Here is a 24,893-nt window from a genome sequence, read left to right as displayed (position 1 = left end):
AGTATACAGGTGTAGCAAACAGTTAAGAAGGCAAAAGGTATATTAACCTTCATTGCAAGAGTACGGGAGCAAGGATGTCTTTCTGCAGCTGTACAGAACATTGAGACCAAACCCAGGAGTATTGTGTGTAGCTTTGATCATCTTGCCTAAGAAACAATATACTTGCCATTGAGGGAGTGCAACAAAGATTCACCAGACTGATTCTTGGGATGACAGGAAAGATTGGGCCTTTTTTCACTGAAGTTTAGAAGAATGAGGGGATCTCATTGAAACATATAAAATTCTGACAGGTTGGACAGACTGGATACAGGGATGTGATTTTTCTGGCTTGAGGGCTAGAACAAGGGGTCACAGACTGAGGATACAGGGTAGGCCATTTAGAACTGGGATGAGGAGACATTTCTTTTCTGAGAGGGTGGTGAACTTGTGGAATTTTCTGCCACAAAAGTCTGGAGGCCAACTCACTGAATATATTGAAGAAGGAAATAGATTTCTAGACAATAACGGTGTCATAGGGTATGGGGATAGAGCAGAAGTATGGCTTTGAGATAGAGGATCGGTCATGATCATATTCATTAGTGGAGAAGGTTTGAAGGGCTGAATGACCCACTCCTAATTTCAATTTTATTTGTGAATCATTGTTTATCTGGAAGTGCGCCAGCCACTTTGGTATCTCCTGGTAGGGTTTGGTAGGGTTGCTGGGGATGTTGGAGGGGGAATGATTGGGGGGGGGGGGGGCTAGTAAAGTGTTATTTACACGTGCTAACGGAATTTCTTTTGTTGCAGGCTCGTCTCTATTAGTAGGAACTATCGTTCAGTGATAAGAGCTTACCTCGAGGAACTGCACAGAGCTTCAGGAAATGGTAAGATGCGAGTTACAATGTGATGATTGTAACAGATTTATTTATCTTACAACTCTCTCCTCCCTCCCGACCTGCATCCAGGTTGGGGTTTTTATACGAAGAAGCCCCCCCTCCCCTGGTTAAGGGGGAAGACCCACCCTGTTTACCGGGAAGTTGGAAGTTCATATTCCGTGGAGGTCTCGGGGAACCGGATGGTGTACACCCCGTCTACACTGGTGACGAGGATGAGTTTGGAGTTGCCGTCGGCAATGCGGACCACTTGTTTAGATCTCCGGAGGCCCCTATTCTGCTGACTGAGATGCCATATATTGGGAAATGGGAGACGTTCAATGTGAGTAACAATGACTGGACCCAGTACATCGAATGTATGCAGCATGTTTTCAGAACAAATGCAATTGTCGGAGACGAATGGCAAACAGCCTTACTGACGGCTGTTGTTGGGACAACCTACGGGATCATACAGAGCTTGACCCACCCGGTTGTGCTGGATTTGCAGTCCTTTGTTGAATTGGTAGCCTTGGTTGGGGAGCACTTTAATCCGAAACCCCCATTATCATCTGCCGCTTCCGCTTTTATACGACCACCCAGGCTCAAGGGGAGTCCAGCTATGATTTGGCACATTTGCAAAAGCTTGCTTAAACTAGTGAGTTTGGGCCTACCTTAAATGAATTCCTGCGAGACTGGTTCACCTGCAGCATTCGCAACCTGGCGACTCAGCGGACACTTTTGGCCGAAACTCACATAACTTTGCAAAAGACGTGAGAGATGGCCATCTCACACGAGAGTGCGGAGCAGGGGGTACAGGAGCTCCAAGGCATGGCGGTCCTTAGTCTGGGATGACCAACCAAGCGCCAGCTGGCAGGCCGTCCAAAGACCCGAGGAACGGGACCCCCAGCAGTGAACTACCACAGAGATGGAGGCCACCTCCGCAAAGCGCCTGACGGCCGCCGAGACAGCTCTCCCAACCAGGGATACCTGGATAACGGTTACCGGCAGCTGATGGGGCGCTGGGACCTCGGCCCCAGACCTCCCGTGGTGACCGCACCGGCCCTCCTGACACGGCCGACCCCCGCGTGACCGTGCATACTGTGTGGAAGATGAGGATGACTCCAATCAGCAACTGCACTGCGTGACTGCACCAATGGTGACCGCGATCCAGGTGACACGATTGGTTATTGGACACTCCATACAAATGGAACTCTATACCGGAGTGGCAGTCACCGTGGCCCTCCACCACACATTTGACAAAATCCAGTCGGGTTTCTAGATGCTCAAAGACACTGGCTGGCTATGTATACTGGGGAGCCGTTGACTATTGCAGGTACCTCCATGGTCCTGGCAACGTACGGACAGCAATCAGTAAGTTTGCCGTTGGTAGTGGTTCGAGGGGACAGACCAAGCTTGCTGGACTGCAACTGGCTATGACATCTCAAACTGAATTGGCTGAGAGTCTGCCAGATGTACCCAAATGGCCCAGAAGGGGTCAGTGCAAAGTCCCCCAGGGTCTTTCAGGACTGTTTAGGGATGACAAGCGGTGCGGTGGCCAGGATTAGCATGGACCCTCTGGCGCAACCCCGCTGTTTCCTGGTTTGACCTGTCCCACATGTTTTAGGGCCGAACGTGGACGCCGAACTGGACCATTTGGAAAACCTGGGCGTTATCTGCCCCATTCAGTTAGCCGACGGGGCTCCCCGATGGTGCCCATGCTAAAGCCTGATGGTTCCACGCACCTGTGCAGCGACTACAAGATGACGGTAAACCGCGTGTCTCACTTAGAGCGTTACCCGGTCCCCCAAATCGAGGACCTCTATGCCAGGTTCAGCAGGGGCAGAACTTTCACGAAGCTCGACATGAGCCAAGGGTATCTGCAGTTGGTCCTCCGACTCCCGGCGTTTTGTCACCATCAATATCCACAGGGGGTTGTATGAATGCACTCCGCTGCCATTTGGAGTCTTCTTGATGTGCATAATTTTCCAGAGGTAATGGGGAACATCCTGCCAAGGTGGCTGCCTTCCTCGACAATGTTCTCATTATAGGCTCGTCCGACCAGGAACATTTGCGGAACCTGGCTGGAGTTCTCCAATTTGAAAAAGCCGGCGTGTGCCTCCGCTGAGAGAAGTGCGTTTTCAACACTCCTGAGGTCCCATAGTTAAGTTGTCGGGTGGACCACCATGGCTTACACTCTGTGGAGGACAAAGTATGTGCAATCAAGCAGGTCCCCGTCCCTGGCGGACAGACAGGACTACGGTCATTCTTGGGATTGGTGAACTAGTATGGGAAGTTCACCCCGAACCTGGCAACGCTGCTAAGTCCCTATCCACCGATTGTTGAAAAAGGGCCACCCTTGGGAATGGGCCCAGCCACAACTGGAAGCTGAGGTGAAGAAATGACTGTCCTCCTCAAAACTGTTAACCCATTTTGACACCTCCAAGCCGCTCATTTTGACCTACAGCGCATTCCCTTACGGTGTGGGGGTCGTCCTCGCCCAACGCATGACCAGCTCAGAACATCCCATCAATTCACATCCCGAATATTCGTCGATGTGGAATGAAAATGTGTGCAGATTGTCATTTTTGGTGTGAAGAAATTTCACCAGTATGTCTACGGTCGCGCGTTTACGGTTTTAACCGATCACAAACTGCTGTTGGATCTGTTTAAAGAAGATCAGGCGATCCCTCCGATAGTGTCGGCTGGGATCCAGCATTTGTCTCTGCTGTTGGCTGTGTACGAATATGCTTTGAAGCAATGCCTGGGAGCGAAGATTCGCCATGCTGATGAGTTGAGCTGCCTCCCTCTCCCCACTAGGCCGCCGACACCAGCGTCGGCCGGCGAAGTAGTCGCTGCCCTTCATTTTATGGACTCTCTACCGGTGACAGTGGAACTCATACGGGGTTGGACCCAGACGGATCCGCAGTTGTCCCAAGTCCACCATATCGTTCTGTAGGGGGCCTAACAGTGCCCTTCACCAGAAGAGCTCTAGGCTTACACCTCGAAGATCCCAGAACGGAGTGTCGAGGACGGCGACATCTTGTGGGGACTAGCATGGTCGTCCTGGAGTGTGGATGTGCACCCCTTTTGCAGGACTTCCACAATGGATACCCGGGGGTGTCCAAGATGACGATGCTGGCCTGTAACTACGCCTGGTAGCCCGGGATCGGCAGTGACATTGACAAATTGGCTCAACATTGTGGGCCGTGCCAGGAAAATCAGACAGCACTGCCCGTGGCACTGCTGCACCCATGGGAATGGCCGGGCAGTCCGTGGTCTTGCCTCCACACTGATTTTGCCAGTCCTTTCCAGGGGGCAATGTTTGTGATCATAGTGGACGCTTACTCAAAGTGGTTAGAAGTCCACCGGATGTAGGCGGCATGGTGGCGCAGTGGTTAGCATTGCTGCCTCTTGGCGGCGTTGGCAACCGGTAGGTGGATTGGCCACGCTAAATTGCCCCTTAATTGGAAAAAGATCATTGGTACTCTTAAAACAAAAAACGAAACCCTCCCCCACTCTATTTCAACCCCCTTACAGCTAATAGTGACCAACTCTTTAAAGTATATTATAAACAGCCGCCACCTATGATAAGACCCTTCCACCGACCATCTCACGGTGAACTTGACCATCTTGAGGTGCAAAAACTCTCATCAGATCACCCAGCTAAGCTGAAGTGCTTGGTGGTGTAGTCGACCTCCAGCCTAAGAGGGTCCGCCTCCTTGCTAAAAGCGAGGCAAAGGCCAGAGAGTCTGTCCGTGACCGGAGCTCCGGTACATCTAAGACCCCAAAAACTGGGACCAGTGGGCACGTCTCCAACCCCATGTTCAGGATTGCCGACATGTTATCAAAAAAGGACCTCCACAAGCCCACCAGCTTTGAGCACATCCAGAACATGTGCGCATGGTGTGCCCCCGCTTGAACACCGACCTTGTCTATCCTCCGCCCCATCGAAAAAACATCTCATTATTCTAGTCTTTGTGAGGTGTGCTCGAAACACTAGTTTTAGCTGAATGAGACTCAGCCTCGCACAGGAGGAGGTGCCTCGTTCCAAACCTCCGCCTCCACAATTGGCCCTAGCTCTTTTTTTTTTTTGAACAAACAATTTTATTGAGGTATTTCTTGGCATTGTAAACAGTTACAGATTACAGAAATATGCAAACATCAACAGAAAACCAACACTTCAACCAAATCATAATGCACATACCTGCTCCTCTCCCATAGACGGCCCTAGCTCTTCTACCTACTTTGCCTTCATTCCCTCAACTGAGCCCGTCTTGTTCCCCACTATCTGCTGGTATATGCCCCACACACTGGCACCTCCAACCCTGAGCAGAACAAAATCCGCTTGAGCAATGTAGAAGGCAGCTCCACCGGGAGGGCAGGTATTTAAAGTTTGACCCAGCTACGCACTGGAGGTACCTGAACCCGTCGCCATCTGTAAGCCCATATTTCTCTTTTAGCTCCTCCAGGCTCGCAAACCGGCCATCCATAAATAAATCTCCCACACTCTAACCCCTTCTCCTTCCACTCCCTGAACCTCGCATCCAGCCTAACAGGCTCAAATAATTGGTTTGCACAAATGAGAGCTGGCCTTGAGGCAGCCTTCAAATTGAAATGTTGATGGAGCTGCCTCCAAATCTTTAACGTGGTTACTACCATCAGGTTAGTCAAGTGTTTCTTCGGCGCCAACAGGAGCGGAGCCGTCACCAACGACCCCAGGCTTGCCCACCTCTCAGACTCTGTTTCCACCAGGACCCACAGCTCCTCCGGGTCCCTCCAGCAACTTTTCAGCATTAGCCGCCCAATAATAATATTGAAAGTTAGGCAAGGTCAAGCCCCCTGCTTGTCTCTCCCTCTGAAGCGCCATCCTCTTGATCCTCGGCCCTTACCCGCCCAAATAAACCGAGTCACCAGCCAATCAATTACTCTGAAAAATACCTAGGACAGGAACACCAGGAGGCATAGGAATAGAAATAAAAATCTCGGCAAGATATTCAACTTAACCGATTGTACTCAGTCCGCCATGGATAATAGCAGACCATCCCATCTTTGCAGGTCTGCATTGAACGTCCCCATCAGATTTGTATAATTCAACCACTGGAGTTTCTCCCAGTCCCTTGCTATCTGAACCCCCAGATACCAAAAACTACTTCCTGCTAACTGGAACCGAAATCTCCTGAGCCCCCTCCGCCCTGGTGCCCCAACCACAAAGTACTCACTCTTTCCTATATTTAGCTTATAGCCAGAAAAGACCCCAAAATACTTCAAGATCCCATAATGTTTCCCACTGATGCCTCCAGATTCCTAACATATAATAGCAAATTGTCAGCGTATAGTGAGACCTTATGCTCCCCCCCCCCCCAACTATTCCCTCCCAAACTTTCAAAGTCCTCAGCGTCATGGCCAGTGGCTCTATTGCCAACGCATATAACAAAGGGGACATCAGACAGCTCTGCCTCAAACCCCGAAAGGGCTCAGAAGTCACTGTTAATGCACACACTGGCAAATGGGTCCACATACAACAACTGCACCCATGCTAAGATGCCCGGTCCAAACCCAAATTTCTCTAGTATCGCGAGGAGATGGTCTCGCTCTATCCTTTTTGAAAATAAATTTAGAGTACCCAATTCTTTTTTCCAATTAAGGGGCATTTAGCATGGCCGATCCACCTACGCTGCACGTCTTTGGGTTGTGGGGGTGAGACCCACGCAGACAAGGGGAGAATGTGCAAATTCTGTATGGACAATGACCCGGGGCCCGGTTTGAACCTGGGTCCTCAGCGTGTCAGGCAGCAGTACTAATCACTACGCCACCTTGCTGCCCCAGTCCCACTCTATCCTGTCGAATGTCTTCTCCGCATTAAGCGAAACAATGATCTCTGGAACCAGCCCCTCCCCAATGGTAAGAACCACACCTCACGTTTGCCGTCAACCTCTGCCCCATTACAAATCCCGTTTGGTCTTTTCCCACCACCTCCGGGGGACAAGGCCCCAGTCTTAACACCAACACCTTAGTTAGGAGCTTCGCGGCCACGTTTAACTGGGAGATCAGACAATATGACCCGCAGTCTGTGGGGCCTTTGTCCTTTTTCAGGAGCAGATAAATCAGTGCCTGCCCTCATGACTGTAGACCTCTGTAGAGCCCAGCTGATCTACGAATTACTGCTAAAATTCCACCGAGAACCCATCGGGCCCTGTGTCTTCGCAACTTCATCAACGTCAGCGCCTCCTTGATCTCCTCCAACCCCATTGGGGCGTCTAGTTCCTCCCTCACCTCCTGCTCCCCCACCGTGGGAAACTCCAACTCTCCCAGAAATTCTACCATACCCCTCTCATCCCGAGATGGTTCGGACTTGTATAACTTCTTATAGAAGGTTCTAAATGCCCCATTCACCTTTTCCTGAGCCGAACCCAGTTCCCCATCCCGCGCTGTAATCTGGACAATCTCCCTCTCAGCCTCCCGTGTCCTCAGTTAATATGCAAGGAGCCAACTTGCCTTTTCTCCATACTTAAATATTGCCCCTTTAGTTAGCTCGCCTCACCTGTTGCACCTCCCCATCTGTGGACATTAAATTGAACTTCATTTGCAGTTTTTTCCTATCGCGAGTAATTCTGGGGATGCACTGCTCGCACACCTGCCATCCACCTCGATGATATCATCTACCAATTTTTCCCGCTTCTTCCTTACCTCTTCATTGTGTACAGAGAAGAAAAACAAAAACTCTTCCTCCCCCGGATGCCCAAACCTTCAGGGGTCTGCCCCTCCCCCCCTTTGTTTCCTCCATAAATGCAAGTAAAGTCTTTGCTGTACCCCCTGGGACCAACGGCCTTGGCCTTGAGTGGTCTACCCTTGGGTCCAGCACACAGTCCATATCCCCACCCATAATAAGTTGGTGGGTGTCTTGATCTGGTATTGCTGCCAACAACTGCTTCATGAACATTGTAGTTCCCAATTCGGGGTGGATACATTTGCCAACTAATGATTCCCTTCTAATACCCCCGTTACTGCAGCACACTGCCCTCCCGCATCTGCAATTCCCTTCTCCGACACTTTTATCAATGAGAGTTGCCACCCATCGGGGCCTGCTGTCGAATCCTGAGTGGGAAAACTTGGCTCACCAAAACCGTCCGAAGTCGCACCTGGTCCCACTCGCACATGTGGGTATCTTGGAGAAAACATTTGTGAACACATTTAACTTTTTACTATTAACTGTAACTATAATTAGGCAATAAATACAACTGGTTAACCATCTATCCTTTAACGCTCCCCAGCCCTCTCTCTTTTATTTCAATATATATATATATATATTTTTTTTTGTATAAATTTAGAGTACCCAATTCATTTTTTTTCCAATTAAGGAAAAATTTAGCGTGTTCAATTCGCCTACCCTGCACACCTGTGAGTTGTGGGGGCGAAACCCACGCAAACATGGGGAGAATGTGCAAACTCCACACGGACAGTGACCCAGAGCCGGGATCAAACCTGGGACCTCGGTGCCGTGAGACTGCAGTGCAAAAATATATATTTTTATTGAGAGTTTCATTTATCACAAACAGAACAAACAGTATCGACAAGGAAGACTTATGTTACAGAGGGCGTTTATTTAAAAAAGAAAGACAAAACAGGCGAAAAGGGAGAACAAAGTCAGCTGTGAGCCAGATAGCACTTTGGTCTTGCCACTGTGGTCGCTTCCTGACTTACTGGTTGCTGGTTACGAACAGGTCTTGGAACAGGCTGATGAATCGACTTCACATGTTGTGGAAGCAAATTTTAGTTGCTCCAATTTGAGGAATTCTGCCAGGTCAGACAACCAATCCGCAGAATTGGGTGGCACTGCCGAAGACATCTGGCTGTTCCGACACCCTGAACGCCCCCACTAACGAGCATGGTTCCACCTTCACCCCCACAACCCTGTACATGGTCTCAAAGAAGGTCGTCCAGAACCCACAAGTCTGAGGCAAGACCAGAACATGTGGGTATGGTTGGCCAGGCCACCCTGGCACCATGTACACTTCTCCTCCATCTCCAAGAAGAATTACTCATTCTTGTTCCGGTTAGGCGGCAAGTGGCGCTGTGGATAGCATTGGGACTGCGGGGCTGAGGACCCGGGTTTGAATGGGCAGCACGGTAGCCTTGTGGATAGCACAATTGCTTCACAGCTCCAGGGTCCCAGGTTCGATTCCGGCTTGGGTCACTGTCTGTGTGGAGTCTGCACGTCCTCCCCGTGTGTGCGTGGGTTGCCTCCGGGTGCTCCGGTTTCCTCCCACAGTCCAAAGATGTGCAGGTTAGGTGGATTGGCCATGATAAATTGCCCTTAGTGTCCAAAATTGCCCTTAGTGTTGGGTGGGGTTACTGGGTTATGGGGATAGGGTAGAGGTGTGGACCTCGGATAGGGTGCTCTTTCCAAGAGCCGGTGCAGACTCGATGGGCTGAATGGCCTCCTTCTGCACTGTAAATTCTATGTAAATTCTATGAAATCTATGAATCCCGGCCCTGGGTCACTGCACGTGTGGAGTTTGCACATCTCCCCATGTCTGCATGGGTTTCGCCCCCACAACCCAAAGATGTGCAGGTTAGGTGGATTGGCGACGCTAAATTGCCTCTTAATTGGAAAAAATAATAATTGGGTACTCAAAAATTAAAAAAAAAAAAAAAATTCTTGTTCTGATTAGATGCACCCTGTACACCACCTTTTAGTTCAGTTAGGCCTAGCCCTCCACAGGGGGAGGTGAAGTTTGCCTTGTGCAGTGCTTCGATCCAGAGTCCACCCCCTATCTCCCTACCCAGTTCTTCGTCCCATTTCGCCCCAGGCTCGTCCAGGAGTGAGCGTACCTCCATTAGTAGTTGTCCGTACATGTCAGCACAGTTCCCGTTTCCTAGTTCGACCGAGGTCAGAAGTCTGGGGGTAGTAGCGAGTATCCTGGTATCTGGGGGAATGTCGTTGTCTCCTTTCGGAGGAAGTTTTTGATTTGAATGTATCTCAGCTCATTCTCTTTTGGAAGTTGGAATTTGTCCATGAGTTCCCCCAGGTTGGCTTCTCTGCCTTCTACATACATATCCCCCACCGTCAATGTCCCTTTGGCTTGTCTCCAACTTTTAAAGGAGGCGTCCATTGTTGCGGGGGTGAGCTTGTGGTTGTTGCAGATGGGGACCATAATGGGGACCATAATGGACACCTTGGTCAGACCCAAGTGGTGTTGCAGTTGGTTCCATGTTCTCAACTTGGCCAGTCCACTGGGCTCTTTGAGTATCTCCTCCATTCTGACCCATTCCTTCCCTGGCTCTTTGATCCACCCCAAACTCTGTCGTAGCTGCCCATTGGTCTGGACTAATTTGAACAGCAACTGCCCCAGCTCTGCTCCAAATCACTGGCTTTTAAAGCAGACCAAGGCAAGCCAGCAGCACGGTTCAATTCCCGTACCAGCCTCCCCGAACAGGCGCCGGAATGTGGCGACTAGGGGCTTTTCACAGTAACTTCATTGAAGCCTACGCGTGACAATAAGCGATTTTCATTTAATTTCATTTAATTTTGGGTTCATAGGGAAGATTTTGCTCCTCCACAGGTTAGGTTTGTAACTAGAGACAGTTCCAAACTCCCTGAGGAATTCCATAATTCCTCCCATGATGGCCTGACAGTTCGAGATGTAGGGGAGCAGGTCATCCGCGTAAAATGAAATTCTATGCTCTCTCCTTCCCCTCTGAATGCCTCACCACCCCTTAGCTGCTCTGCGATCGATCGCCAGTGGCTCGATTGCCAGGGCAAATAGTAGCGGGGAAGGAGGACATCCCTGTCTTGTGCCTCCGTGCAGCCGGAAGTATCCAGAGCTGGTGGCGTTCGTCCGTACGCTCGCCATGGGAGCACTGTACAGTAGTTTCACCCATAAGGTGAACCATGGTCCAAACCCAAACCTTTCCAGTACCTCTGTGAGGTACTTCCATTCGACTCTGTCAAAGGCCTTTTCTGCGTCCAGGAAGATGATGATGTCTGGTGTCCTCTCCCGGGTGGGGGTCATAATCAAGTTCAACAGGCGTCTGATGTTAGCTGATAGTTGCCTGCCCTTGACAAAGCCAGTCTGATCTTTCGTGACTACCTGTGCTATGCAAATCTCCAGTCGTTTCTCCAGGGCTTCCCCCAGAATTTCGGCATCAGTGTTTAGGAGTGAGATGAGTCTGTATGACCCACACTCCATCGGGTCTTTGTCCTTGTTCGGGCTCAGTGGTACTGAGGCCTGAGCCAGCATGGGTGGCAGGGCCCCTCAATAGCGGGTCATTGAACATCTCCAGTGGTTGTGGGGCCAGTGCTGCCGCAAATGTTTTATAGAAGTCACTGGGAATCCGTCTGGACCCGGAATCTGGACCCAGCACCTTCCCTGCCTGCATAGAGTTAATACTCTCCATGACTTCTCCCAGTTCTAGTGGTGCTTCCAGGCCCTGCCTCTTTTCCTCCCCCATGACTGGTATGACCAGCTCTTTGAGGAACTGCTTCATCTTTGAGTGCCCTTCCAGGGGCTCAGAGGTGTACAGCTCTCAGCAGAAAGTTGAAAAGGCCTCATTAATCTCCTCTGCGACTAGTTTGTCATTCCCATCCTTCACCTGCGCAATTTCCCTCATGTCTGCCTGCTTCCTCAGCTGGTGAACCAGCAGGTGGCTGACCTTGTCTCCATGGTCGTAAAATGTCTTCTGTGTCTGGCGGAGCTGGTTCACTGCTTTCACGGTTGGAGAGCAGATCACATTGCATTTGTAACTTTTTCCTCTCCGGTAGATCCACGGTGGAGACGTGGAGTACCGCCGATCCACATTCAGTATGGAGTTGATCAGCTGCTGCCTCACCACCCTCTCCTTTTTTATTTCTGAGAGCCCTGTATGTTATTACCAACCTCCCACTGCCTTCAGTGCCTCCCAGAATGTGCAGTGTCAATGTAAGCATACTTGGACACTAATAAAGATTATTATTAAAAGGAATTCATGTCTATAGAGGGTTTCTAGAGTGTTGAATACTTACAGTCATGGAAATGACCATCTGATTTCAAGAAGCTATACCGCTGAGAACGATTACAGCCAACGACGTAGTGGAAAAGTCGACGTAGTTTTTCACACACTATGGCCTACCATTAGAAGTACAATCTGACCAGGGTTTTAACTTTATGTCTAAAATTTTCTAGGGCGTAATTCATAGTTTAGGTATGAAATAACTAAAATCAACTGCCTATCACCAACAAACTCTGGGAGCTTTGGAGAGATATCATCAGGCTCTCAAAACCATGTTTAGGGCCTATTGACATGAACACCCAAGAGATTAGGACAAGGGATTGGATTTTTTACCATTTGCCACCAGAGATTCTCTGAACGTATCTCCTGGGTTTAGCCCATTTGAATTTGTTTATGGCCATGAATTATGGGGTCCATTAAAGTTGACAAAAATTGAGATTCTAAAATCAAAAGACGAATTCTCAATGCTGAATTATGTGTCCATGTTCCTGGAAAGACTCACAGGGGCTTGTCAGGTAGTCCAAGAGCATTTAAAGGTTTCGGGAGAAAGAATGAAAATGGGCAGACAAACTTGCCAGGTCCAGAACATTCCAAGCTGGAGATGAGGTATTGGTATTGTTGCCTTTGCAGGGTGAACGTCTGAAAGTGAAATTCAGTGACCCCTATAAGGTAGTTAAGAGGGCGAATAAGGTGGCTTACCTAATAGATACTCCAGACCGTAGGAAGAAGGACCGATTATGCCACACAAATATGTTGAAATAATACCACTGTAGGGAAGAAGATAGAAAGGAACAAGTACGTCAGGTAGAAGTGGTGAAAGAGGACAGAGATGGGAACAGTGAGGTTGGAGAAGAGGTTGATAGTTCACAGAGTGACACTTCTGTCATACAACTGGTATAGCTTCTTGAAATCGGGTTGTCATATCCACGATTGTAAGAAGTAACCAATACTCCAGAAACCCTGTGTAGAAATAAATTCCTTATAGTAATAATCTTTATTAGAGCCATTAACACTGCAATGGGGTTACTGTGAAAATCCCCTAGACGCCACACACAGTCCGGCGCCTGTTCATGTACACTGAAGGAGAATTCAGAATGCCCAATTCACCTAACAAGCATGTCTTTTGGGACTTGTGGGAGGAAACCGGAGCACCCGGAGGAAACCCACGCAGACACGGGGTCTAATTCCTCTCCTCACTCTCTTGGTGAGTATTTTACATTGATGATCCTGGAATATGTTTTTTTTTTTTTAAAAAAAGCTCCCCTGGAATATGTTGAGCATTTCCCATACCTTGGCAGCCACCTCTCTCAAAAGACCACTATTGACTAGGAGACCCAACACTGGATAAGATGTGCCTATTTTGTCCATCCTCTTAAATCTTGTGTTCTCTGCTGGCCGATTCATGTGGAATTTTTGTAAGAAGTCTCTTTTTAGACACTTTATCGAGCAGTTTCTGAGAGAGCTTACATACCACGACATTCCCCTGCATCCAGTCATATACTTAAAAAAAACCACTTTCATCAGAGATCATTCCATTCAACTTGGTCAGTCTTTGAATCCTCTGCACTGTGTTCTGCGCCTACGTTTTGTATGTCGGGTGATTTTAGTAAGTGGTATCTGCAATAACATTTTTCTTTTCTCAGTTTACTCTGAGGATCCATCCATGTCATCACAGTATGATGATCAGGTACGAGAACACTCGAGCGCTGTTTAATTACTGTTTGGCTGGGCTGCAGATTAGGCTGAGGGGGTGGAGATTCCCAAGAATGCATATCTATTGCTGATAGTTTTTTTTTGTTGCACCAGGATTGCAAATGAGTTATTTTTACGACGTGAACAGCATTGATGCTGTTGTTCTCTTTCAGTGATATGAGAACATTTAAGCTGTAAGCTGTTGGGGGCAGAGGGAATATGGTTGCTTTCAGAAATTTTCACTAATTTATTCTTTTTCCCCTTTTCTAAAGATGCTTGCCCCTCATCAGGGTCCAGGCTCTGTAGGTGCAGACCCTGAGCCACAGTTATTATAAGTAGTATCTTCAGCTCTCACCCACATATACTGTGTTTACTCGAGGCTGAAATAGTGAGCTCATTGCCACAATCTGGACTTTCATGCTCCCGATTCAGGATAGACCAACAACTGAGAGCCTGGTCAACTCAGCATATTTTGAGTCTAAACCTTTGAGAGTGATGTGAATTTCTAAAAAACTCTGACCATATTAATTTAATTTGCCCTTCAAGGGAGGCTCATTCTGGGATCAGCCCCCAAGTTTTAACCAAGAACAACAAAAAGTATACAAGTTAGTCTTCCTTAAAGCTGAAAAAAATTATTTGATGAATAAAACATTGTAAATCAGACCAAACCCTCCCAGTGCTGGTCTGTAAGCTTTAGATACTGAGTAAAACTCTCTCTATACTGCCCTCATCAAACACTCCTAGGAAAAATACAGCACGGGGGTTAGATATAGAGTAAACCTCCTTCTACGTTGTTCCCATCAAAAATGACTAGGGCAGGTCCAGCACGGGGTTAGTTTATACCATGGACACCTGTTTTCTGGACGGAAGCTGTTCAAATTAATCTCCTACAGGAATCCCCTCAGCCAGGAGATGAAGGAGACTTGCATCTCTTTGGTCTTGACTGGATCTGAGCTCCGCTTCTGGAGGTCTAGCTCACTGCAGTACCCAGGCCCTGTTTATTCTGTCATGTGAGGGTACCTTTAAGAAATGGATGTTTAAGCAATATACCTTTAAGAAATGCAGTGATGTCAGAGTGTGGGTGGAGCTTGGTTTAGATCAGCCATTTTGCAGTTTAGATTCAGTTTGAAAAGAGGTTGGGTGTGTGTCTGTGTTTGCAGTGGGCTGGATCTGCTGTGATCTCTGCCATGAAAGACTATCTCTGGATCATTTGGGTGATTTAAACTCAATAGTAAAGCCTTTAACCTGATGTGTTTCTGTTTAAAGGTATTAAGTCTCATGGATATTGAAAGGAATAACTGAAGGATTATTTAGTGTTGTCATATTTTCGGGGTTATCTTTGAAGTAAGGGGTGTTAAGAGATCCAATGTTTATTTAAGAGGGTTAAGTTGAGTTCATGGAATCAACATTGTTTTGTGTTTAAAAACCCACATGTCCATAATTGTAATCCCACACCTGGAGAACAAGCCGTGTGCTCGGAAAAGAAACAGTAGCATTAAAGGGGGAGGTTGGTTGAACTCCATGATACATTTTGGGGTTCTGAAAACGACTCGCGCATAACAATTCTTACAGTAGTTTCAAAGTTTGGAGTCGAGTGTGGTGTGCTGATTGAGGATAACAGCAGAGTTTCTTCTTTTAATGGCAGGTTTCAATTCTCTCTGCGATGGAACTGATCTGGAATCTCTGTGAAATCCTGTTCATTGAGGCAGCTCAAGGTGAGCCTGAGAAGCTGCCTGTGTGACCTTTCAGTGCTCGGCCTGGTTGGATTTAACTTTATCTCTGTCTGTTTTGGGGATATGGGTGACACTGACAAGGATCCATTAGTTAGCTATTTTTAGGCCAATCAATGACCGTGCGGAACTGGAGTGGCTCCAATTGCTTTACCTTGAAGAGCACCCATTAAACCTCTTGGGTTTTGATAACAAGCTGATACCTTCTTGGTGATTTCCGGGTGCCAGTCCACAAATTAACAATTTTACTGAACTCAATTTCACAACTTGTCCAGCTGGGGTTTGGCTTCACAACCTAATGGGTTGTTGTGGTACAGTATCACAACCGACCATATGACTCAAATTCGTAGAAATAAAACACGAGTGCAGCCTTTCAACCATGATTTGTGGAAATACTAAAGGAGCAATGTTTGATTGCAGCTGGTTCTCTCCTGTCACACCTTATGGACTGGATCAGACTGCACATTTGCCAGGTGGATGCTATGGCTGATCAGATCATGGTTTCTGAAAACCCTGTGGAACACCTGTACTACTGGAACGTGGTGAGTGATGACCTGCTGCTGCCTGGTCAACCACAACCTCTCCTTGCTGGAGGTGATAGTAGCTGGGGTTGTGGTTCCAAAGAATGAATTCCCAGTCCTAAAGCGCTGTCTGTGTTACTGAGTCACGCTGACCAGATCTGGTCCAGCCCCTGTCTCAGCTGGGGCACTACATGTTACCACGGTGCCTTGAGATAGTGAGAGGAATGAGGGGCTCAAGCCTCCTGTTTCTTTTTTTAAAAATATATTTTATTCAAGATATTTTGGCCAAACATAACAGTACGTAGTGTTTCTTTTAAACAACAATAAAGCAATATAAATAACAGTGGCCAGTTTTAAACAAATAAATAAATAATATATGAACAGAAACAAAAACCAAACTAAATGGCAACTGCCTGGTCAAAAATAAATACTCTCCAAAGATACAATCCAACAGTCCAATATACATTACCTAAAACAAGTGCCTATACATATACAATAACATCCCTGAGAGTCCGTCCGATTCCTCCCCCCCTCCCTCCCCCCTGGGTTGCTGCTGTTGTCTTCTTCTTTTCCATTCCCTCTATCTTTCTGTGAGGTAGTCGACGAACGGTTGCCACCGCCTGGTGAACCCTTGAGCCGAACCCCTTAGTACGAACTTAATCCGTTCTAACTTTATAAACCCTGCCATGTCGTTTATCCAGGTCTCCACACCCGGGGGTTTGGCTTCCTTCCACATTAACAATATCCTGCGCCGGGCTACTAGGGACGCAAAGGCCAAAACATCAGCCTCTCTCGCCTCCTGCACTCCCGGCTCTTCTGCAACCCCAAATATAGCCAATCCCCAGCTTGGTTCGACCTGGGCCCCCACCACCTTCGAAAGCACCTTTGCCACCCCCACCCAAAACCCCTGTAGTGCCGGGCATGACCAGAACATGTGGGTGTGATTCGCTGGGCTTCTCGAGCATCTCGCACACCTATCCTCTACCCCAAAAAATTTACTGAGCCGTGCTCCAGTCATATGCGCCCTGTGTAACACCTTAAATTGTATCAGGCTTAGCCTGGCACACGAGGACGATGAGTTTACCCTACGTAGGGCATCAGCCCACAGCCCCTCCTCAATCTCCTCCCCCAGTTCTTCTTCCCATTTCCCTTTCAGCTCATCTACCATGATCTCCCCCTCGTCCCTCATTTCCCTGTATATGTCCGACACCTTACCATCCCCCACCCATGTCTCTGAGATCACTCTATCCTGCACCTCCTGCGTCGGGAGCTGCGGGAATTCCCTCACCTGTTGCCTCGCAAAAGCCCTCAGTTGCATATACCGAAATGCATTCCCTTGGGGCAACCCATATTTTTCCGTCAGCGCTCCCAGACTCGCAAACGTCCCATCTACGAACAGATCTCTCAATTGTGCTACCCCTGCTCTTTGCCATGCTCCAAATCCCCCATCCATTCTCCCCGGAACAAACCTATGGTTATTTCTTATCGGGGACCGCACCGAGGCTCCCGTCTTTCCCCTATGCCGTCTCCACTGCCCCCAAATTTTCAATGTAGCCACCACCACCGGGCTTGTGGTGTATTTCTTCGGTGAGAACGGCAACGGTGCCGTCACCATAGCTTGTAGGCTAGTCCCACTGCAGGACGCCCTCTCCAATCTCTTCCACGCCGCTCCCTCCTCTTCTCCCATCCACTTACACACCATTGAAATATTGGCGGCCCAGTAGTACTCACTTAGGCTCGGTAGTGCCAGCCCCCCCCTGTCCCTACTACGCTGCAAAAATCCCCTCCTCACTCTCGGGGTCTTCCCGGCCCACACAAAACTCATAATACTCTTCTCGATTCTTTTGAAAAAAGCCTTCGTGACCACCACCGGGAGGCACTGAAACACAAAAAGGAATCTCGGGAGGACCACCATTTTAACCGCCTGCACCCTCCCTGCCAGTGACAGGGACACCATGTCCCATCTCTTAAAGTCCTCCTCCATCTGTTCCACCAACCGCGTTAAATTAAGCCTATGTAATGTACCCCAATTCTTGGCTATCTGGATCCCCAAGTACCGAAAGTCCCTTGTTACCTTCCTCAACGGTAAATCCTCTATTTCTCTGCTCTGCTTCCCTGGATGCACCACAAACAACTCACTTTTCCCCATGTTCAATTTATACCCTGAAAAATCCCCAAACTCCCCAAGTATCCGCATTATCTCTGGCATCCCCTCCACCGGGTCCGCCACATATAGCAACAAATCATCCGCGTACAGAGATACCCGGTGTTCTTCTCCTCCCCTGAGTACTCCCCTCCACTTCCTGGAACCCCTCAATGCTATGGCCAGGGGCTCAATCGCCAGTGCAAACAATAACGGGGACAGAGGACATCCCTGCCTCGTCCCTCTATGGAGCAGAAAATAATCAGACCCCCGTCCATTCGTGACCACGCTCGCCATCGGGGCCCTATACAGCAACTGTACCCATCTGATATACCCATCTCCAAAGCCAAATCTCCTCAGCACCTCCCACAAATAATCCCACTCCACTCTATAAGCCTCCTGTTTCTGATCATCATCTGGCACCCTGTGTTGAGAAGGGGCTGAAATTTTGAGTGTTTACTTGTGATGACCTCCATAGTTTGATGACCTGCTGAGACTGTCTAGTTTACATATGGCAAGTAGTCATTTGGAATAGTGCACTTTTCTGACCTTAGGCCATGACAACGGTTGGACAGGTCTCTGGTGACCTGCAGAGAATTTCAAGTGCCTGCCTTCACATAACGTGAAATAATTACAGTCTGGTGGTTCCGATGAAGCTCATTTTAAAACAAATAAATTTAGAGTACCCAATTCTTTTTTTTTCTAATTAAGGGTCAATTTAACGTGGCCAAAACAACCTACCCTGCACATCTTTTTGAGTTGTGGGGCCACAAGCAGACACGGGGAGAATTTGCAAACTCCACACGGAGTGACTCGGGACCGCGATTGAACCCAGGTCCTCAGCGCCAGGAAGCAGCAGTGCTAACCACCGTGCCACCCCCTTAATGAAGCTCTCTTGACTTAGAGCAGTACGCTCAGGTTTCTGGTGAGGAATGGTAGGGAGGCGGCATTGGTTCTGGTTCTGGCTCTGGGGTGGGAGAAAGGGTTCGGCCGCACAGGAGGGGACTAAAGGCTGATGTGAACTACCTGCTCTCTCAGAGTTGGAGTATTTCTGAGTTGGAGAGGTTCAAGTCTGATTCTTGTGGCATTCTTGCTTTTGATTTGCTAGGTTACTGGCTATGTTCTACAAGGCCGATTGGCGGAGGCTCGACAGTTGATGGCTAAGAAGGCTGCGACTGAACCTGCAAAAAGATCCATGTACAGATGTATGGATGAGCTAATGAGGACGTTTCCCACTTTCTCTGTAAGTTGCTAAGTTCCCCTCCCGTCATGATCTGAAGAAGCTAACTCGCTTTTGCTAGAATTCTAGGGGTCTTTTTAATAGGAAGGAATTGGTAGATGTTGAGTCTGGAGAAGGGGGTGTAGATAGCCTGGGTCACATTGTGATCCAAAAAGACGAGGTGTTGGGTGTCTTAAAAAATATTAAGGTAGATAAGTCCCCAGGGCCGGATGGGATCTACCCCAGAATACTGAAGGAGGCTGGAGAGGAAATTGCTGAGGCCTTGACAGAAATCTTTGGATCCTCGCTGTCTTCAGGGGATGTCCCGGAGGACTGGAGAATAGCCAATGTTGTTCCTCTGTTTAAGAAGGGTGGCAGGGATAATCCCGGGAACTACAGGCCGGTGAGCCTTACTTCAGTGGTAGGGAAATTACTGGAGAGAATTCTTCGAGACAGGATCTACTCCCATTTGGAAGCAAATGGACGTATTAGTGAGAGGCAGCACGGTTTTGTGAAGGGGAGGTCGTGTCTCACTAACTTGATAGAGTTTTTCGAGGAGGTCACTAAGATGATTGATGCAGGTAGGGCAGTAGATGTTGTCTATATGGACTTCAGTAAGGCCTTTGACAAGGTCCCTCATGGTAGACTAGTACAAAAGGTGAAGTCACACGGGATCAGGGGTGAACTGGCAAGGTGGATACAGAACTGGCTAGGCCATAGAAGGCAGAGGGTAGCAATGGAGGGATGCTTTTCTAATTGGAGGGCTGTGACCAGTGGTGTTCCACAGGGATCAGTGCTGGGACCTTTGCTCTTTGTAGTATATATAAATGATTTGGAGGAAAATGTAACTGGTCTGATTAGTAAGTTTGCAGACGACACAAAGGTTGGTGGAATTGCGGATAGCGATGAGGACTGTCTGAGGATACAGCAGGATTTAGATTGTCTGGAGACTTGGGCGGAGAGATGGCAGATGGAGTTTAACCTGGACAAATGTGAGGTAATGCATTTTGGAAGGGCTAATGCAGGTAGGGAATATACAGTGAATGGTAGAACCCTCAAGAGTATTGAAAGTCAAAGAGATCTAGGAGTACAGGTCCACAGATCACTGAAAGGGGCTACACAGGTGGAGAAGGTAGTCAAGAAGGCATACGGCATGCTTGCCTTCATTGGCCGGGGCATTGAGTATAAGAATTGGCAAGTCATGTTGCAGCTGTATAGAACCTTAGTTAGGCCACACTTGGAGTATAGTGTTCAATTCTGGTCGCCACACTACCAGAAGGATGTGGAGGCTTTAGAGAGGGTGCAGAAGAGATTTACCAGAATGTTGCCTGGTATGGAGGGCATAAGCTATGAGGAGCGGTTGAATAAACTCGGTTTGTTCTCACTGGAACGAAGGAGGTTGAGGGGCGACCTGATAGAGGTATACAAAATTATGAGGGGCATTGACAGAGTGGATAGTCAGAGGCTTTTCCCCAGGGTAGAGGGGTCAATTACTAGGGGGCATAGGTTTAAGGTGAGAGGGGCAAAGTTTAGAGTAGATGTACGAGGCAAGTTTTTTACGCAGAGGGTAGTGGGTGCCTGGAACTCACTACCGGAGGAGGTAGTGGAGGCAGGGACGATAGGGACATTTAAGGGGCATCTTGACAAATATATGAATAGGATGGGAATAGAAGGATACGGACCCAGGAAGTGTAGAAGATTGTAGTTTAGTCGGGCAGTATGGTCGGCACGGGCTTGGAGGGCCGAAGGGCCTGTTCCTGTGCTGTACATTTCTTTGTTCTTTGTAATACACTGTCCTTCATGTTATATATGTTTTGCCTATTTTCTCTCTTTGGTGTCTGCGTGCTGAATTATATTTCTTCAAGCTCTGACTTTTGTCTGGTATTTCCTTTTAAGTGACCATTATTCATGTGTGATCCTTAATCCTCCCTCAGGGGAGGTGGAGGTAGTATTGCCGCTGGACAAGTAATCCAGAAACCAAGGGTAATGCTCTTGGGACTTTTGTTTGAATCCTATCACAGCAGACGGTGGAATTTGCATTTACAAAAAATCTGAAGTTTAAAGTTTAATAATGACCATGAAACCATTGATGATTGTTGTAAAAACCCAACTGGTTCAGCATGGTAGCATGGTGGTTAGCACTGTGGTTTCACAGCGCAAGGTCCCAGGTTCGATTCCCGGCTGGGTCACTTTCTGTGCGGAGTCTGCACGTTCTCCCCGTGTCTGGGTGGGTCTCCTCCGGGTGCTCCAGTTTCCTCCCACAAGTCCCGAAAGACGCGCTGTTAGGTAATTTAGACATTCTGAATTCTCCCTTTGTGCGCCCGAACAGGCGCCGGAATGTGGCGACTAGGGGATTTTCACAGTAACTTCATTGCAATGTAAGCCTACTTGTGACAATAAAGAGTATTATTATTATTCTAATATCCCTTAATAATTTTTTCCTTTAATAATCTTTATTGTCACAAGTAGGTTTACTGCAATAAAGTTACTGTGAAAAGTCCCTAGTTGCCACATTCTGGCGCCTGTTTGGGTACACTGAGGGAGAATTCAGAATGTCCAATTCACCTAACAGCACGTCTTTCGGGACTTGTGGGAGGAACCTGGAGCACCCGGAGGAAACTCACGCAGACACAGGGAGAATGTGCGGACTTATGCACAACACTGACAAAACTGGGAATCGTACCTGGGACCCTGACATTGTGAAGCAACAATGCTAACCACTGTGCTGCCGTGCCGCCCATAGAGAAAGAAATCTTATCTGAGCTAGCTACATGTGACTCCAGAGCCACAGCAATATGGTTGACTCTGAAATTGCATAGCAAGCCACTCGCTAAAAAGTCTTTAAGGGATGAAACTGGATGAGCTAGCTGGCATCAACCTAGGCACCGGAACAATAAAGGAAAACACAGAATTGGAAAAGCTGTTCCACAGACGAGTCAAGCAACCGCCTGACATAGTCATATACCCGGAAACATACATTACAGATAATGTCGCTGACATCATCGTGCCTAGGTATGTCCTGTACCACCTGCAAAGTATGCAGTCAGGAGGGAGTTGCCCTGGGAGTCCTCAACATCCATTTCGGACCCCATGAATTATCATGGCGTCAGGTCAAACCTCCTGCGGATTACCATGTGCTGTGCACACACGCGCGCACACACCCATCCCCCACCTTCACCAGTTATCAAATCATTACTCCTTCATATTGAATGCCTGAGGAAACACTGAGAGTGGAATGTACACTGGGTGGGGGACTTCAATGCCCGTCCCCAAGAGTGACTGGGCTGTCTGAGTCTTAATGGTCTGTGGTAGATGGTGAGGGAAGAACATACATTAAAACAATTATTTTTTTATAAATTTAGAGTACCCAATTAATTTTTTCCAATTAAGGGGCAATTTAGTGTGGCCAATCCACCTACCCTGCACATCTTTGGGTTGTGGGGGCGAAACCCATGCAAACACGGGGAGAATGTGCAGGGAAGAACATACTTGACATCCTCTCACCAGTCTGCCTGTCACAGATGCATCTGCCTATTACAATATTGGTAGGAATGACCATTGCATAGTCCTTGTGGAGACGCAGTCCTGCCTTAACATTGAGGATATCTGCGAAGAAAAAGTAATCTAGTGGCCTGGCAAACACCCCATTCTACCGTTACCAGTGAGTCAGTGAATCAACCATGGCTCAATGAAGAGTGCAGGGATCAACCCTGGCTCAATGAAGAGTGTAGGAGGGCAAACCAGGATCAGCACACCAGGCATTCCTAAAAATGAGGTGTCAATCTGGTGACGTCACAACACAGGACTGCTGGCATGCCAACGGCAAGTGATAAAGTTCAGCGATCCCAGAACCAATGGGTCAGATCAAAACTCTGCAGTCCTGCAACATCTAGTCACGCATGATGGTGGACAATTAAACAATTCGGTGGAAAATCAGACCAGCGTATCAGTTCCTGTCTTCATCACCTACAGGCTTGTGCACCAACCTGGATTAGCAGGGCAGTGATCAGTGTTCCTTTTTTAAAATGCATCGCTGTCTAGGCCAGCATTTATTGCCCATCCCACGTTGCCCTTAAGAATGTGGTGGTGAGCTACCTTCTTGAACTGCTGCAGTCCATGTGGTGTAGGTGCAGCCACCGTGCTGTTCGGGAGGGAGTTCCAGGATTTTGACCTCGTGACAGTGAAGGAACAGTAAAAATGTCCAAGTCGGGGTTCCGGATATGGCGAAGAGCAGGGATTGAGAGGATGGGGGATATGTTTATAGAGGGGAGCTTTCCGAGTATGAGGGCGCTGGAGGAGAAGTTTGGGTTGGTGAGGGGAAACAAATTCAGGTATCTGCAGGTGCGGGACTTCCTACGTAAACAGGTGTCAACCTTCCCGCTCCTACCGCTAAGGGGGATTCAGGACAGGGTAGTTTCAAGAGGGTGGGTAGGAGAAGGGTGCGTCTCCGACATTTACAAGGAACTTATGGGGTCAGAGGAGACGCAGACTGAGGAGCTGAAGCGCAAGTGGGAGGAGGTGCTGGGAGGAGAGATAGAGGATGGTCTATGGGCGGACGCGTTGAGTAGAGTCAACACGTCCGCAACATGTGCCAGGCTCAGCCTGATACAATTTAAGGTCGTTCACCGGGCTCACAGGACAGTGGCCCGGGTGAGCAGATTCTTTGGGGTGGAAGACAGGTGCGCAAAATGTGTAGGAGGACCAGCGAACCATGTCCACGTGTTCTGGGCATGTCCAAAGCTTAGGGGATTTTGGCAGAGGTTTGCAGATGACATGTCCACGGTGTTAAAAACAAGGGTGGCGCTAAGTCCAGAGGTGGCGATTTTTGTGGTGTCGGAAGACCCGGGAATCCAGGAGGAGAAAGAGGCAGACGTTCTGGCCTTTGCTTCCCAGGTAGCCCGGAGACGGATACTATTAGCTTGGAGGGACTCAAAGCCCCCAAAGTCGGAGACCTGGTTATCGGACATGGCTAGCTTTCTCTGTTTGGAGAAAATCATGTTCGCCTTGAGAGGGTCACTGTTAGGGTTCGCCTGGAGGTGGCAACCGTTCGTTGACTTCTTTGCAGAGAATTAATCGTCAGCAGAACGGGGTGTGGGGTGTGGTGGGGTTAGTTTAGCTTAGAGTAGGGGGTTAATAAAGGGAAACGGCTTTTGCACTATGTTTATAGTTTCATGTACATTGTTTATTGTGTTATAATACCAAAATATGCCTCCATAAAATGTTTATTTTTTAAAAATGGCCAAGTTAGGATGGTAGGTGGCTTGGAGGGGAACTTTCAGATGGTAGTGTTCCCATGTGTATGCTTCCCATATCTTTCTAGATGGTAATGGTCATGGGGTTGGAAGATGCTGTTTAAGGAGCCTTGGTGAATTCCTGCAGTGCATCTTGTAGATGGTACTGATGGCTGCTACTGTTTGTCAGTATTAGAGGGGTGAATGTTTGTGGAAAGGATGCCAATCCAGCAGGCTGCTTTGTCCTGGGTGGTGTTTGGCTTCTTGAGTGTTGTTGGAGCGGCACTCATTCAGGCAAGTGGAGAGTATTCCATCACACTCCTGACTTGTGTCTTGTAGATATTGGGCAAGCTTTGTGGGGAGTCAGGTGGTGAGTTATGTGCCACAGGATTCTTGACTTCTGACCTCTTGTAGCCACAGGTTTATATGGCTAGCCCAGTTCAGTTTGTAGTCAATGGTAACACCCAGGATGTTGATGGAAATGTCATGGGTGATCCTCTCTTGTTGGAGATGGTCA

General features: G+C 48.3%; 1 protein-coding gene across 2 annotated transcripts in view; it reads left to right on the top strand.

Annotated features, from left to right (window-relative positions):
• nup85 (nucleoporin 85) overlaps nt 1-24,893 on the top strand; it is a 74,396-nt gene that overhangs the window by 6,522 nt on the left and 42,981 nt on the right. For both annotated transcript variants that reach the window (XM_072483219.1, XM_072483218.1), the window contains exons 4-8: nt 787-863; nt 13,484-13,527; nt 15,178-15,247; nt 15,683-15,804; nt 19,035-19,169. In XM_072483219.1, the coding sequence (XP_072339320.1) occupies nt 787-863; nt 13,484-13,527; nt 15,178-15,247; nt 15,683-15,804; nt 19,035-19,169 (448 nt within the window). The remainder of the gene's footprint in view (nt 1-786; nt 864-13,483; nt 13,528-15,177; nt 15,248-15,682; nt 15,805-19,034; nt 19,170-24,893) is intronic.

This window comes from Scyliorhinus torazame, chromosome 18, assembly GCF_047496885.1.
Source record: "Scyliorhinus torazame isolate Kashiwa2021f chromosome 18, sScyTor2.1, whole genome shotgun sequence".
NCBI classification, from domain to species: domain Eukaryota; kingdom Metazoa; phylum Chordata; class Chondrichthyes; order Carcharhiniformes; family Scyliorhinidae; genus Scyliorhinus; species Scyliorhinus torazame.
This window is presented reverse-complemented; position numbering and strand designations above follow the sequence as displayed.